Source organism: Lipophrys pholis (assembly GCF_963383615.2).
Source record: "Lipophrys pholis genome assembly, chromosome: 12".
NCBI classification, from domain to species: Eukaryota; Metazoa; Chordata; class Actinopteri; order Blenniiformes; family Blenniidae; genus Lipophrys; species Lipophrys pholis.
This window is the reverse complement of record NC_137641.1, coordinates 25,828,686-25,843,952: the sequence shown is the minus strand read 5'-3', so window position 1 is coordinate 25,843,952 and position 15,267 is coordinate 25,828,686. Positions and strand designations below refer to the sequence as shown.

At 40.0% G+C, this 15,267-nt stretch overlaps 1 protein-coding gene across 1 annotated transcript in view; it reads left to right on the top strand.

The window, feature by feature from the left end:
* Positions 1-14,906, top strand: part of LOC308117808 (netrin receptor UNC5D-like) — a 200,310-nt gene extending 185,404 nt beyond the window's left edge. The window contains exons 15-18 of the mRNA XM_080476938.1: positions 7,722-7,871; positions 10,502-10,666; positions 10,928-11,106; positions 14,028-14,906. Coding sequence (XP_080333064.1) covers positions 7,722-7,871; positions 10,502-10,666; positions 10,928-11,106; positions 14,028-14,220 — 687 coding nt within the window. The 3' untranslated portion in view covers positions 14,221-14,906. The remainder of the gene's footprint in view (positions 1-7,721; positions 7,872-10,501; positions 10,667-10,927; positions 11,107-14,027) is intronic.
* Positions 14,907-15,267: the final 361 nt, after the last annotated feature.

Here is a 15,267-nt window from a genome sequence, read left to right as displayed (position 1 = left end):
CATAAAAGTAGAAAAAAATATACATGTAAATTAAACTAAAAGCCTATAAAGAAAATCCAGAAAGTATTATATCCTCACAAAAGTAATTAGTTCTGTGTTTGGTTTCAAACCTTCCTGGCAACACTTCTCATACTATTGGAAAGCCTGATTATTTCCCTTTTAAGTGATATATGTGCAATTGTGGGATGCACAGAAATAGTTATGTTGTTTTCAATTGAAGTCTTGAACTAAGATATGTTGGCAATTTAATTGTTTATTATTAATTCAACAAGTTTTCAGATTTTCATTGAGGACAACACATACTCTGCTCCATCCCTCAACCCACAAATTAAAAATATAGTACTATTTAAATGGGAAGTAAATATGTTTTACAATCATTTGAGGTTGGGGGGGGGGGGGGGGGGGGGGTTGCCTAGAAGAAAAATAAGAAAAAAGTAGTCTACTAAACACACATTTCCTGAGCTTCTGTGTTTAGCAGTATGTCATCTCATTGTCTCGCCCTCCAAAAAGTCTACTCAAAGACATAACCCACAGAAAAGGTCTTCATCTGATAACTGATATAAATAATATGCTGCCAGGCCATCAGATGAATGTGAAAAGCAGTTGGAGGCTGCTTTTCTACTGAAGTGAATCTGACAGTCTGAATTCATAACATCCAGGAGATACTACTGGAACAGTCTAAGACTGGGGAGCAAATGAACATTGATGTTTTCGCCTGATTCTTTACATCCTGAAGTGCCTTTTTATGGTGATTCATATTCCACCCTCTTATGTCTACGAGAGGCTTTGAACAGTGATGCACTCGTACACCGACGTACTTAGTGGAGTGCATCAGATTGTTTAGCTTTGAGGAGGGGAAAAAAAAAGTTCACCTACATAGTCAGTGACAACGAATGGTCATGGTCTGAAGTTTGCATGACGACAGAAAAATATACACGCAGGAGGCAGGAAAGTAAATCTATGTTGCTCAAAAGGAAATGTCACCATGGAAACAAAGAGCTACATGGAGTTTTTTCTGCATTATTCACACCTCAACTTTATCTTTGGGCTTTATTTTTCACCTTAAAATGGATCTATAGGATGTGATTATTGAAAGTTTACTCATCTCATCTGATGATGGCACCACATTATACGTCCTAGAGAGTAATAACAAGACAAATCATAAATCCATCGAGCTATGCCAGAACTACGTTAGGAAAAATGCGGTGTTTAGCACAGTCTTCGGAATTAAATCCCACCGAGCTGGTTTGTGATGAACTGGACAGAGTAAAAGTGAACATTTTTGATTTCTGTTGTAGATTTAAAAATAAATTGTGTGTTCAATTGGTATAACTGCCAATGTTGGCTACTTTCACTCTTGACTTTTTTTTTTTTTTTTTAACACAAATTGTTTATTTGTTCTACGCTTTAATTTCAGAGTGCAAAGAGATATAAGACTGAATAACTGTCAATAAAAAAGAGTGTTCCAAAGCATTTGACTGGTAGGATGGTAGTTTAATAGCAGTTCAGAACAGGTCATTTTATGTACGGGTATTTAAGGCAGACCACCTGCTGAGATCTTATAAGGATACAACCACAGAGCTGCGAGGACTGCTCCGAACATCACCAAATGTCTACTTCAGTGTAGTACTTTGGAATCTGAAATTGAGAGATTTCAGTAGTGTGGCCGACTGTTTTGCCTGGAATAATTGGCTTTTTGTGCTCTACTGAAGATCTGCCTATTCGCTAACACGGCCACTGGGAGATGCTTGATGACTACGAGACAAAGAGGGACTTTTAATTACAAAGACAACAGATGCTCCAAGGTTGCTCCTCTGCCCTTTCTTTGCGTAATTTAATTTGCTCTCTGTTAATTAAATGTGGTTCTTTGCGACAACTATTCGAACACATTAAAATGAGGCACAGTCAGAGAAGGGGCACCAGTTCATCACTGGACTCTCCAACACGACTTCGGGAGAAAGTTTTCAATCCTCTTTGAATTGCTGGAAGGTTAAAAAAAAAAAAAAAAAACATGCACACATTCCTCTTTTTGTGTAATGGCTGGGCAAGCAAAAACAAGTCGTGCAACTGCTATTTGTTTCCTATCTTAATTAAACACACACACACACACACACACACACACACACACACACACACACACACACACACACACACACACACACACAGCTATTCTGAAGTAGTGCTGATAGTTTTATAGCCACTAGTCCTTCCTCGCTGCAGGCTTCACTCGAGAGTCTGATTGCAAGTGAACAAAGAGAAATTGGATGTAGGTGCCAAGAGCCGACTCCACCTCTCCATCAGTCGGAACGGGGTATTTGTTCGTTTGTTCTTTCATTTTGTTGGCTTTTGTTTGTGCGTCACGCGACAAATAATTTCCCCTGTGAGCTGGAAACGGGGAATTTATCCGGTTCAAAGCCGACTGTATGCTTTGCATTTGTTCCTGCTTTTTTGCCCCAAATCCTCCGGGCAAATCCGAGGCTCCGGAAATGTAAACACAAAGACGCAAGTACAGTGCATACCAGCAGATGCACGCATTCCCTGCAGGAGTATGTTAGATGCAGTCTTGTGCAGGTTGCCTAAAGTTTATGATGACGACTCGAGCAGTTTGTGTTCCAGTCCCAACGTTGGCGGTTCCGTCCTCCATCCTGTCCTGTTCATGTCTGCAAGACACTGAGCCACAGGTTACCTCCAATGGTGTGTGAGCATTTTGCATGGCAGCCATTATTATCATCATCAATAGTGATGTGTAGATCGATACCAAACTGATGATGGTTCAACTACTACTGACGATTCCTCTTAAATCCATCCCGTAAGAAATATTGATCTATTACATTGTTAGTATTTTTTACATGAACCGATTCACATCTGTGATTCGATATTCAGAGGGTGCAGATTAAGTTTGAAACTTTAGAAACTATTTTGTTGAAACAGATAAAAAAAACTTGAATTTGGTTCAAATCTAATTGATGATCATTAATAACAGTTCACTAAAATTTCAAATGAAGGGATGTAAAAATCATAAGCACTGTGGGACATTTATCAAATATGTTCAAGTAATTCCAATAAAAATGTCTCATTGTTACTATTAGTAGTACTTGTAGTAGTAATAGTAGTAGTAGATGTTATTGTAATATTTGTTATTGTAGTAATCATATATAAATAGTAAAAGCAATAAAAGTAGTAGTATTAGCAGTGTCGATGTGTCCTTGAGCAAGACACCAAACCCCAAACTGCCTCACATGGCAGCCACATTCATTGTCTGGGCAGTAGTGGTCTAGAGGTTAGAGAAGCGATTGAGGAGTTTGTAGGTTCAAATCCCACAGCTAAATTAATAACCTACCACTGTGGGTCCCTGAGCAAGTACACTTGACCCCATCAGCTCCTGGAGTATTGTAATATGGCTGCACCTCCGCATCCTCGTAACAGGATGGTCAATGTTGAAAAATAGGAAATTGTCCCTCGAGGGATTAATAAAGTATGCTTAGTTCAGTTTAGTAAGGGTCGTTGCCCGAGTATAGTAGTAGTATTAAAGTCTGGAAGGATGACAGGTTGGTCTTCTTCTTGTCCCAACACTTTATTTTACACATATACTGAGCCAATGAGTTTATTATTATTATTATTGATTTACTTTATAAGTAACAAACCTAAATGAAAACTTATCAGCACCCAGTAATGTTCACTAAATTACTCCCGATTGCACATTTCGAAATTGAAAATGGATAATGGAGTTCAGGCAGCAAAATGATAAAGAACAAGACAAAATACCATTTGCCTTGTTTTTTTTGATAACTATAATTTGAATGAAAATAGCTTTGTTGTACGTCTATGTCATCCTCTTTCATTATGGCTTTTGTATTGTTTCAGTTATCAGTGACACCAGCGATGGCTCCTACTTGATATCGGATACTTGAGGCGCTTTGAGACGACCAAAGCTGTAAAACACACTATTACAGCCATTAACACTACTTGTTACTGCAATAGCAACTTGGGAAGAGTTATTTTAAAAAAAGTAAGTCATGCATTTAATTTAATGGTCTTCCTCAGTCTCAATAATGTGCACATAGCTGAATTATTGTGGTGTTGTTGTGACACATTAGCTGAGCTGTCAGCATTGTGCTGCTCAGTCTAATTACTGATTCACTCATTAGATTCAACTGTAGTTACCTGAGTCAGTGGGATGGCGGTGAGCTGACGTACTGCATGTATGATGGGTGATCTGCTGAAGCCTTTAAAGTCTTGCTGCTGATAGTCCATCTTGCGGTGTAACCTCTCCTCCGCTGCTTTTAAAGTCCACTCTGGAGTCTGAATCGTAACACTTTCACATCCGTGCTCTCCAGACAGGCTCTCGTGACACTGCCTTCTGTTTCAGGGTATTTCTTGGCAACTTCACACAATATTATTCTACATCCAACCTTTCCCGTGTTCGTTTTAAAGTCCACCAGTGGGTTCCTTTCTCTTAAAAAAAAAAAATAAAAAAAAAACTCTCCAAATCTGATATATCTGGATCCCGCCGTGCGATTGTTCTCCTTGACTTTTATTTGTATTTTTTTTTTTTTCTCATCTTACAGATGAGCTGTTTTTCTTTCACAGCAGTTTTCTGTTGCTCAGCTCGGTGTGTGCCTCCTGGCTTCAACCGCAATCTTTAAAGATGAGAAGGCAGACTGACAATGAAGGCTACACACCCACTGCCCTTTCATGTGTGAGCAACTCATGCAAAAGGGAAAAGAGAAAAGAAAAAACCTGGGCAACAAGTTACACCTGTCTGTCAGTCTATGACTTACTTTTGTACATTTAAAAGAGAGGAGTTAACTTTAAAAAAAATAAAAAAATAAATAAAAAGCTCTTTGCAAAAAAACTGTCGGAATGCCTGGGTGTGTATATATAAATAAAATAAAAGGAAAATAAAAAAACAGCATCAACTTTTGTTTTCATTGCAAATTCACAATAAAAAACTAAAACAAAAGGTTCACCCTTGTTTGCAATAATATGTTATTGCAACACTTTGTTTGAAAGTTGTTTTTTGTAATTCAATCACTATCGTAACTCCAGTAACACAAAAATAGTTATTAAAGTTTCAACGAGCATATTATTTAGAAATCCAATAAAAATCGATAAAAAGCTGCAGAGCTTCATTTTATAATCCCTATGTGCATATTGGTAGCTAATCTTGTTGCATCTTGTCTTTGTTAGTTTTTTCATTTATTTATTTCAAGCTGTTCTCACATCCAGATTTTAAATAAGGGTTGTCGAAGACATTTTAGTTCGGGGGCTTAATTTCATCTTGAGATGGTCGGACCGGTAAAATAGTGTCATAATGACATTTAAATGTAAAGTTTAAAGTTTTTCTTGGTTGTGGCGCTGGATATAGGTGATAAAAATGTCTATATTTTCAAAAGAAAACTAACAATTACTATTGAAAATGCTTACAATTTCAACATAAAGTCAATTTTAATTAGATTTAATTAGTACTTCTTATACCGTGTGTATGCTCAAGTTATGTAACATCGGCTGAACTTAATGAGTGAAGCATTTATTAGACCGATCTGCAGTGTTGACAGCTCAGCTAATTTGTCTCAGCAAGATTCAATAATACAGTGATTTCATTTTTTTTAATTTACTAGTTAAGTAACTAATATTGAATAACCTGCACAACACTGTGCAGAGTTACCCTGGTGTCAGGTGGTGATGTTTATGTTTACCGTCACGTCATTCATCCATCTTATATGACAAATCCCATAATGTGTGAGGCCAGGTATACCATCAAAATAATCATAATAAAAACTGGCTGCAGTGGGAGGAAGCTGGAGTCGTGTGAGAAAAGCATTGCACATGCAGAGCTTGACTTGAACCTATGACCTTCTAGCTATGAGGGAGAGTGCTTACCACTACACCTATTTATCTTTACAACACAATAACAATACAGCGGCGTGTGCATTAATATGACAGGCCTATCTATAGGACATGATTCAATATTGTTACTTATAGTTGCTCTAATAGAAAACTGACCCCTATATGTTTTGATCTGGTGGTAAATCACAGATAGTTACTTTGAGCAAATCTTTTTTCCAAGTTACTTCATTATAGAGAAAGTATTGTGGACCCAAAAAATGCTAAAAGAAATCAGAGTGATTTGTGAGTAAACTCTTTCAGTGGACAGCTGAGACAAAAGTGTCAAAAAGAACACAAGAAGTGCCCACGATTCAAACCTCCTCAACCCACAATGGAGGAGGTCATGTCACTGACTTGGCTTTTATGTATCAACTGTTGTCGCTGTGAAGGTGATGGCAGCAGTGGGATGACGTACAAACACATCTGCTGTGGCTCATCTCATTGACTGAAACTTCTTCCTGCGAGACGTGACAACCCCTTTGAAATCAAAACGCTTATCAGTGACAGTTCAGAATGTGGAAGTTTCAAACCCCGGTGAGCGTTTTACCTGCTGAAGTGAAGATTGAAGAGACAGATCCCTCTGTGAAAAAAAAATATATAAATAACATCAGCTAAAGACGGCTGCTCTGAAGGCCAGAAAAGACTTTCCAAGGAAGATACCTCCCATTCATTTGTGTTAGAGGGTCTTAGACCTGTGCATCATGGAAAACATTGATGGAGTCTGTTAACTTGCCTTTGCACATCTGACACAAAATCATCTGTCCCCGACAACTTCTACTTTTATTATTTAAAAAAATATCAATAGAAACATGTGCTTTGACTGTATCCGACCTATACTTTAAAGTTGTTTTGTGCTGTGGTGCATTATGCATGATGGAAATGTCTGGAGTTTCACAAAACCAAACAATTGCTCCCCAAAATAGCTACAATCTTAACATAAAGCCAAATTTAATGAAACCTTCTGGTGCAAAAATACAGTGAAAATGTCTCAAAAAATTTCTAGAGCTGTTGCATTATGCATGTTTTTACAAAATCCACCTGACAGCAAAACTTCGAGCAACAAGGTAGCTTGCTTACATTCTGATATCTCAGCTCGGTTCTCAGTGTTGTGTGTGTTGTGTCCACTACGCTTTAGAAATGTGTTTTTTTTTGTTTGTTTTTTAAATCTATGTTTTCTTGGAACTTTTCACCATTTGATTGGTTTTGCGGAACAGACTGGAGCCTCTTATTGGACAGTTTTGGTCCACATGTCTTATGTTTGACACACCTGCTCTAACTATAAGGTAGTAATATTGTTGTAATAGAGTTGTTTGGCTGATTTTGGTGCGTTTTAAAAGCCCGGTGATGTAGGACAACCGTGCAGCTCACCACTAAAACCTAATGAAAAAATTGCAAAGAGGTGTTTTGTGTTTTCTGTCTCTCTGGGCGGTCTGTTTCCTTCAAATTGCTTGTTTGTTTTTTCCCCCCTACAAACAGTCCAAAACCCAAAGAGAGACAATGAAGAGTTTAGGGAAACGATAAAAGGAACTGAAATTAGATTTTGATTAATACAATTACGTCTAATTGTTTCAGTTGTTCTCGGTTTCTATTGTTCTGTATTTCTAATTCAACTGCACATCCCAGATAAACCGTTCCATCGAGTCTCTGATCTATTTGTGCACGTGAGGAATGCCTGTGTGTATTTGTGAATCACCAAACAACGGAAACCTTTTTTCCTCTACATGAAAGGTTTTATGTTACTTATGAGACAATTTTTTATTTTTTTTTCCCTTTTCTTCCTACCCCTTTTCCCTATCCATGGAAAAACATCTACCCACACTTGTCCTTACCAGGAGGTAGTGGTGGGCGAGCGCAGCAGGGGCGGACGGCTGCTGGAGGAGCCTAAAATTATGCTGTTTAGGGGAAACACTTTCAGCCTCCAGGTGTCCATCCAGGACGTCCCACAGTTACTCTGGAGCATCAAGCCTTTCACCACCTGCCAGGTAGGCGGCGTTTTTCTCCGAGTGTCGATCAAGAAGCAAATATGTTTAGTGTGTGTGTGTGTGTGTGTGTGTGTGTGTGTGTGTGTGTGTGTGTGTGTGTGTGTGTGTGTGTGTGTGTGTGTGTGTGTGTGTGTGTGTGTGCGTGTGTGCGTGTGTGTGTGCGTGTGCGTGCGTGCGTGTGTGTGTATATATCCCGGGTTCTCATTTAAAATAATCTCCACATTGCTCGATATGGATGAGAAGTTGCGCATCTTCCTCTTTTCGTCCTCCTCTCCGCTCCTCTATCAGTCTCTCGCTTCCATCAGTTTCCCCCTTTTTCTCTCACTTGGTCACATCAAAGCCTAAGGACAGCAGCAAGGGCACAGCAGGAAATCACTAAGGCCAGCTATCGCACTCACACACACACACACACACACCCTTGCAAAATTAATTATGACTGCCAGGCAAGCGCGCGCGCACACACACGCGCACACACAAACACACACACTCACACACATATCATAGTTATCTTCCTAGGGGTCTACATGCTGCATGTTTTGCTCTGCCCTGTGATGTTTATCCCACCAGTGACATCCTATTAGCAGAATTAGCCCGCCGCCGTGCCTCCAGAATACCAACAAGGATTTCTTAGAGGAGGAAGAGCCACTCTGTGAGGGTCCTACAGGGAAGATGACTATAGCCTTTCATTCAGACACTACTCTCACCTAAAGGGGGCTTTTATAAGTGTCGGTCCTCCTGTCTGATGGATCTGAAGGGAGGATGAATCATCTGTAAAACAGTGTTTTTGACCCGCTCTTATTTCTCCGCTGTCTGGGTCACGCAGCGGTTAGTAATGGAAGTCAAAATGGACCTTTTTAAAACTGCACTCACTTCAAAGCGCTGTTCCTTTTTGTCTTTCGGCTACATTATTTAGGGTGCAAACATGGTAAATAGTTGCATTGCTGTCTTATTTTCTTAATCCCAATTTCCTGATCCAACAGCTTGGCATTTAAAGTATGGAAGTAAGGAGAATATGCACTAAGCCACAAGAGTGCTAAATATAACTTGTGAAAGTCAGATTTTAATGGTGTTGGCTAACAAATGCTGAAAAGATATGTCATGGAGTTTTTGTAAGATTGCAGATAAAAATCTATTTAAACTATCAAGCTACTAATAAAAGTCATGGTCACAATTTTTACATTTTGGTCCTTGGAGAGCAATAAAATCTATCATCTCTAATTTTCTCCATCCATTAGATGTAAGATTTGTTCTCTGTGTGTGTGAGGCTTGTTTTTAATATTTTTGCTGAAAGTGAAGCATAACTCAATCGATCCGTTTGGGAATCATTTCCTTGTCAACAAAGCTGCTAAAATGTGCATTGTTTTGTTGTTGTTTTTTTCAACTGGTAGGTTTGTGGCAACTCATGAAACATTTTTCTACAAAAAGTCTTGGTGTCCTTGTGATATTGTTTTTACTTGGATAAAGCTGCATGATGATGCCTCCACCGTGCTTCACAATATGTAGGCCAGACTTTTCTTCAAGGGTTTTATTTGGCTCCCTGAAACAGCCAAGCAGCTTTACTTAGGTTTCATCCATCTATAGGACATTATTCTACGGGACTGTGGCTTATCTGTGACAGTTTTTTTGCAAACATCACTCTTTCAGTATCTGTGCTTTTCTGTTGATCGCTCACGGAGTGCTGTTTATTTAGTGTTTGGTGTATTTTCCAACTCTGCCTGAAGCTCTTTCCATGGTAATTTTTTTTTTTAACCTTCACACTTAGCATCACAGCCAGGAAACAGTACAAAGGCTGTCAGATTTGTTGATAACATTATAAACAGAGATTTTAAACTCTTTTGGCAATGACCTTATAGCCTTTGGAGTCTTTCTGCCTTTGGCCAACCAGCAGTGCTCTCAAAAAAAATCTTTTTCTGCAATTGGAAATAATAAGATAGCAAGAACAATCATGTAATTTCTTTGAACTAAAGCCAGCATTTTTGGTTAATTCAGTTTGTGCAGAGGCTGAAAATTGAGCATGTGAGCCATAGTTTGTTTGCGCACAAGAACCAATGTGATCATTGTTAAATGAATGCTTCTTATTGTGCCAAAAATACTTTTTTATCATACTAAAAGTAAGCGCTCGTGTAGATTTTATGGAATATTCAGATTATTAGGCTTGTGGAAGTTGTATTTATTAGCAGACATATTCAGAGTGATAGTCTTAAAGATCCCGTCCCTGTGATTCATGCCAACACATTAGCATCAGTCGTGCTGTAGGACGTAATGTAAAGATGATTTAAAGTGATTATTTTTTCCATGCAGTTAGTGAAATAAATTATTCAATTTTCGCACTAATGATCGCAGCTCTTGCAGATGGTTAGCAGGATACATTTTCATCCCGGGGGCTCTAAAGAGCTGCTGGTGTTCTTACTGACGGGTAAACTTCTTGATTAGGTAACATCATTGATTGGCTAAAGAGGGCCACTCATTCAGTCTTAATTAATCATGTAAACAGCAAAGTGGGTGGCAAAGCGGGGCTCAAATAACAAATGTCTTTAGCGGGGATTTAATGAGTTTGTTGTCCCTCGCAGTCTAATCCTTTCATCACTGTTGCTGCTCCTGTCCACTCTCCGTCGGCCCCCGCTCGGCAGGAGTTCTCCTTTTCTCAGGTGTGGGCCAGTAACCAGCGTCCCCTGCAGTGTGCCTTCTCTCTGGAGCGATACATCCACTCCTCGTCTCAGCTTTCCTGCAAGATCAGCATCCGACAGGTCACGGGCGAGGAGCAGATACTCCAGATCTATACGTCTGTAGTGGAGGTGAGTGGCACTCGGAGGGAGAAGATGGCATGTGATCGGTACGTGGGCAGTCATGCAATCTGTTAATAGGTTCTTTTATTACGCTGAATAACTCTTGATTTGATTTAAGAGCTTGCCTAATGAGGCTCTCCGGGAGCTTTTCATGTATAGATTGCAAATTGTCTTGATAAGTCCTTGTCTTCAGATTGAGGTGAGAAGATTTCCAGCGGCGGAGGATCAAGATTGCCTGATGCTTCTTTTTCTTTCTTTTTTTGCTCTTAGAACGAAAAGGCAGTGGTTCCCTTTTTCACTCAGTCGGACTGCACCGTCACCTCTCAGACAGGGTCAAGGGCCTTTAAAATCCCCCTGTCTATCCGTCAGCGGATCAGCGCCACCTTCGACACCGCTAATGCCAACGGGAAGGACTGGCAGCTCCTGGCTCAAAAGCTCCACATAGACAGGTTTGAGTTATGAAACTCTGAAGCCTACGTACATTTCATTCCCATTGTTCAGTGACCGTTTTGCATACTGCTGAGTCATCTCTGAATCAGGCGGTTTGTTTTGTTTAGGTGTGAAAAAAACAGCAGCATGAGGACAAGAAAGATCCCTCCCAAAAAATAAATAAACAATCGAATTTCTTCATAATGGAAAACTTGCACCCAAATTGTTAAGGCTATTTTTAATGTGGAATTTAGGCACAATGTCAGCCATTATCTTCCATCACCAAGCAGCCCTCAGTACGACGCCACTCCACTGATTTCATTATAGATCTAAAAAACACATGCGGAGAGAGTGAGAGGAGACGGGCCAACTTTAGCACAGTCAGAACAGTGTAACTGGAGAGAAGAGATGGCGTGTTTTGCAAAAAAAAAAAAATCTGAAGGAAGGTCTCTGAGTGCTGACAGGCCAGCCTCTGGCAAGAAAATGTGTTCATGTTAGCACTTCTCATTAGCAGCCTCTCTGCATGTGCTCCATCCTCCCAGCCCCCCGCTAAACTCTCTGTCGAGGTTGTGCCAGGTCAGTATTTACGTAGGCTGTGGACGATTTTACTTGTTTAGCGATGGGGTTGATCTCTATTTGTGCTTCAGAATGGAAGTCAATAATCAAGCGCTCATAACCGTGAAGAGTCTGCGATCTGTGCACTCGGCTCTATCGAGCACTCGAGGAAGAAAGTGCTGGGAGTGAGCACGCTCTCGGGCCTTGCCAGTTGGAGGAACATGAGAGGGAAAAGTTGAGCAAAAAAAAAAACTATGATGGGAGACAATGTGATTACGGAAATGTCTCTTCATCCGAGTCTGAAAACAAACATCTGTGACTGAGAAACGGGGTGGGGGGGGGGGGTATCAGAGTTTTTCATCCCAGCCGAACACACCAAGAGGCATGTAATAGAAATGTCTCCACATAGTTAAGCTGATTTTTGTAATTATTTCTCTGAGTGTGTGGGAACATTGTGGAGTGGGAAGTGGGACAGAGAAGAGTCACAAAAGGAAATGCCTTTGTTATGAAACAGTGCCCTCTGTTGGATAGTTGTCTGAGAAACAGCCGAGAAAAGTAATCACTGTTTTCTCAGACAAGAAAAAACCCACGAGGAAAGTTTTATGTTCACTGTCATAGATGGGGAACAACTAACAAGATCAGATTTTTGGGAGGTTTAACTTACAAATAGATCACTACTGCTGGAGATTTGATCCATATCAGTTCATATCTTGACTAAATTAATTCTCTTGTGTATATTTTATACAGTAATTCTTTCATTTTGTATTGATGGATAGTTGAGAATCATCTATATCATTTTAGCTAACTGCAATTGTGAACTGCAGGGTACAAACTGGCCATTATAGAGCAAACAGAGAGACAGACAAAATCCACACTCACATTCAAGACCAGATTCAAACAGGGTATTTTCTCGCTGTATTGAGAGTGCAAACCACCACAACACGGTGCAGCCCTTCTTCATTCATTATGAGCTGGTTGACTAAAATAATGATTAGATAAACAGTGTGCTTTTAAAATGCTTACTCCCACATCCATCTGTCAGGAATCAACCGGCAGGTCATGGCTCTTAGTTTATTTCTAATTAAGTGTTTGCAGGACTTTGGCTGGTTCATGTCTGTTTTCATATCATATACCCAGTAATTGGTTTTTAAGATCCAGATCTTGTGCAGTCCAGGCGAGTTTGACATGAGCTAACGGTGGGTAACTAACAAAAGGGCACGAGGTAAAATCTACTTCTCAAAAGTAAATAAGTATTAAAATTCATAATTTTCCATACTTTTATTACACAGCCCAATCTGTCTACACTGATAAGAAATATTACGTGTTTGTCTTTTTAAATTATTGGATGTGGACTTGCAGTAAATTTTCTGAATGGTGCACCATGAGCTGCACTGTGGTATCGTGGATAGCGAGAGTTTCCCCTGTTCATCTCCTGGCTTGGAGGCCATTCTGTGCAAAGTTTGCATGTTCTTCTCATGTGTGTATTGGTTTTCTTTTGGTACTCTGGTTTCCATCCACCGTACACAACATCCACGTTATTACTCGCATCGGCACTGTGAGGCACATAACTTGTGTTTTTCTCAGAGTTCATTTCCTGTTGTAGTTTCTTGACATATGTGAAAAACCTGTCAACTCCATTTAAATCTATTACTCATGTCGTTACACAACAGCAATCGACTGGAAACGGAGTCGTCCTCGCATTTTTGTTGCATCACACATTTACATGTAAGCAGAGCCTGACGTAGTGGACGTACAGTTGCGTGCTCTCCTACCTGTGACTTTCTGGAAATTGCACACTAAAGTAATTGTTGCATACTCGGCAAAAAACAACAACTTTGAGCTGTACAGCAATTATTTTAACACACACCCACGTTAGTAGTTTAAAACTAAGTATGGACTTTTAGAAGCCACACATGGCTTTTTCGTGTGTGATTTGATAGAATTTATATCAAACATGAAGTAAATCCCAGGTGGTCAGTTTCACGCTTTTTTAAATATCTGCTGAGCTGAACTGGAATGACTGAGACGTAACTGTCAGTTTATCCGTCGTCAGTAGAAATCCATCCAGCAAAAATGAGAGGTTTCAATGGAAAGTTTGTTTTACAAATCAAACTGGAGGAGTGATGCTTGAAAGAGGTGGCCATCTGGAAAGAAGAAAGTCAAATAAAAGATAAGACTGGATTTTATTCAACAGACTAAAATCAGGATATCACAGCCGCTGCTGTTTTGACTTTGACTTTCCTTCTTGTCTCGTGCGAGTTTTCTCCATTGATCCTCCGATCATAACGCCTGCAAACCAATCATTTAATTACTGACCCACTGCTTTTGTAATTTGTTGTCATGCCATGCTCTCTAATCCAATATTCAATTTCCCCCTGGCCTGCAGGAACCTGTGCTACTTTGCATGTCAGGAGAGTCCATCATCCGTAATCCTGAGTCTTTGGGAGGCCCAGCACCAGGACTCGGGGGACCTGGACTCACTGGCCAGCGCCCTGGAGGAGATCGGTAAGGTCCAGTCCCCGCGGGCGGTCACCCTCGGCACAGAAAAACAGGACTCTGAATTTACAAAACTTGGGTAGGGTTTTACAGCCGATCGAGTCGTGATCAACCTTTTACTGCATGGACATGGAGCAGGACTAAAAATATGAAGGAGGGACCACACAGAGGACTGCAGGGAAACTCCACTCTGGACTGTTAGGAAACCAAATGGCCCGTACAAACAGATATCAATGAAGGAATGACTGAGGAGTACACCTCCCTCCCTCCTCCTCCTCCTCCTCCTCACTCCTTCACATGCACGCATCCTCCAACTGAAACAAACCTTTGGATTTGATGACCTGCATTTGAGGATTCTCGATGTCTCTGTGATGAAGACTCTCCATGTAGGATCGAGTGTGTTTTAAACAGACTTCCTGTCAGGCCGCTCGTGTGACCTTCGGGATCTGGACGTGCTGGTTCTTTTCCCTCGCAGCGGTCTGCTGGGGCTGTCGAAATGTTTCGTGTACTGTTGTTTTTTGGGGTTTTTTTCTCATTCATTTTCTAGCTCTCCTAACGCTCATTTTCTTTTTCTGCAACGTGTCTCTAATGTTTCTGCTGCCGTTAGATCTTTAAAAAAAAAAAAAAACATAAAAAAAAGCAACAATTATTGGCTGTTATATTTTTGGGGGGGATCAACTTGTACGTACAGTGGGGCCAAAGACATTAAACAATGAGTGATTGATATATTAAAAAAAAAAAAAAAAAGAACTAATGATGTCTATGTGCTAAAAAAAAAAAAAGAAAAAAGAAAAAAATAAGAATGGCAGTCATGTTAACTATCATCGTCATGATCACTTGAACATTTTCCTCCCCACAGACAGAACATATAGTCAAACCTGAGGAGGATAATTCACCGGCTGATCTGAGGTGAACCCCTTCCTTGTTACATCTATTAATCAACTTCTGGTTAATTTGAAGGAAAATTACTGTTTCACTGTGTGACAAGTGACCTAGACAGTAGGAACATCACATACCCTGCAAATTACTGGCATCGGTGAAGTGGTGTGTGCTTTCAAGACCTCCTGGGGCTTTTTTTTTTTTTTTTTTTTTTTTTTCTTTTCTTGATTTCCTGAATTAATAGGTCCAAC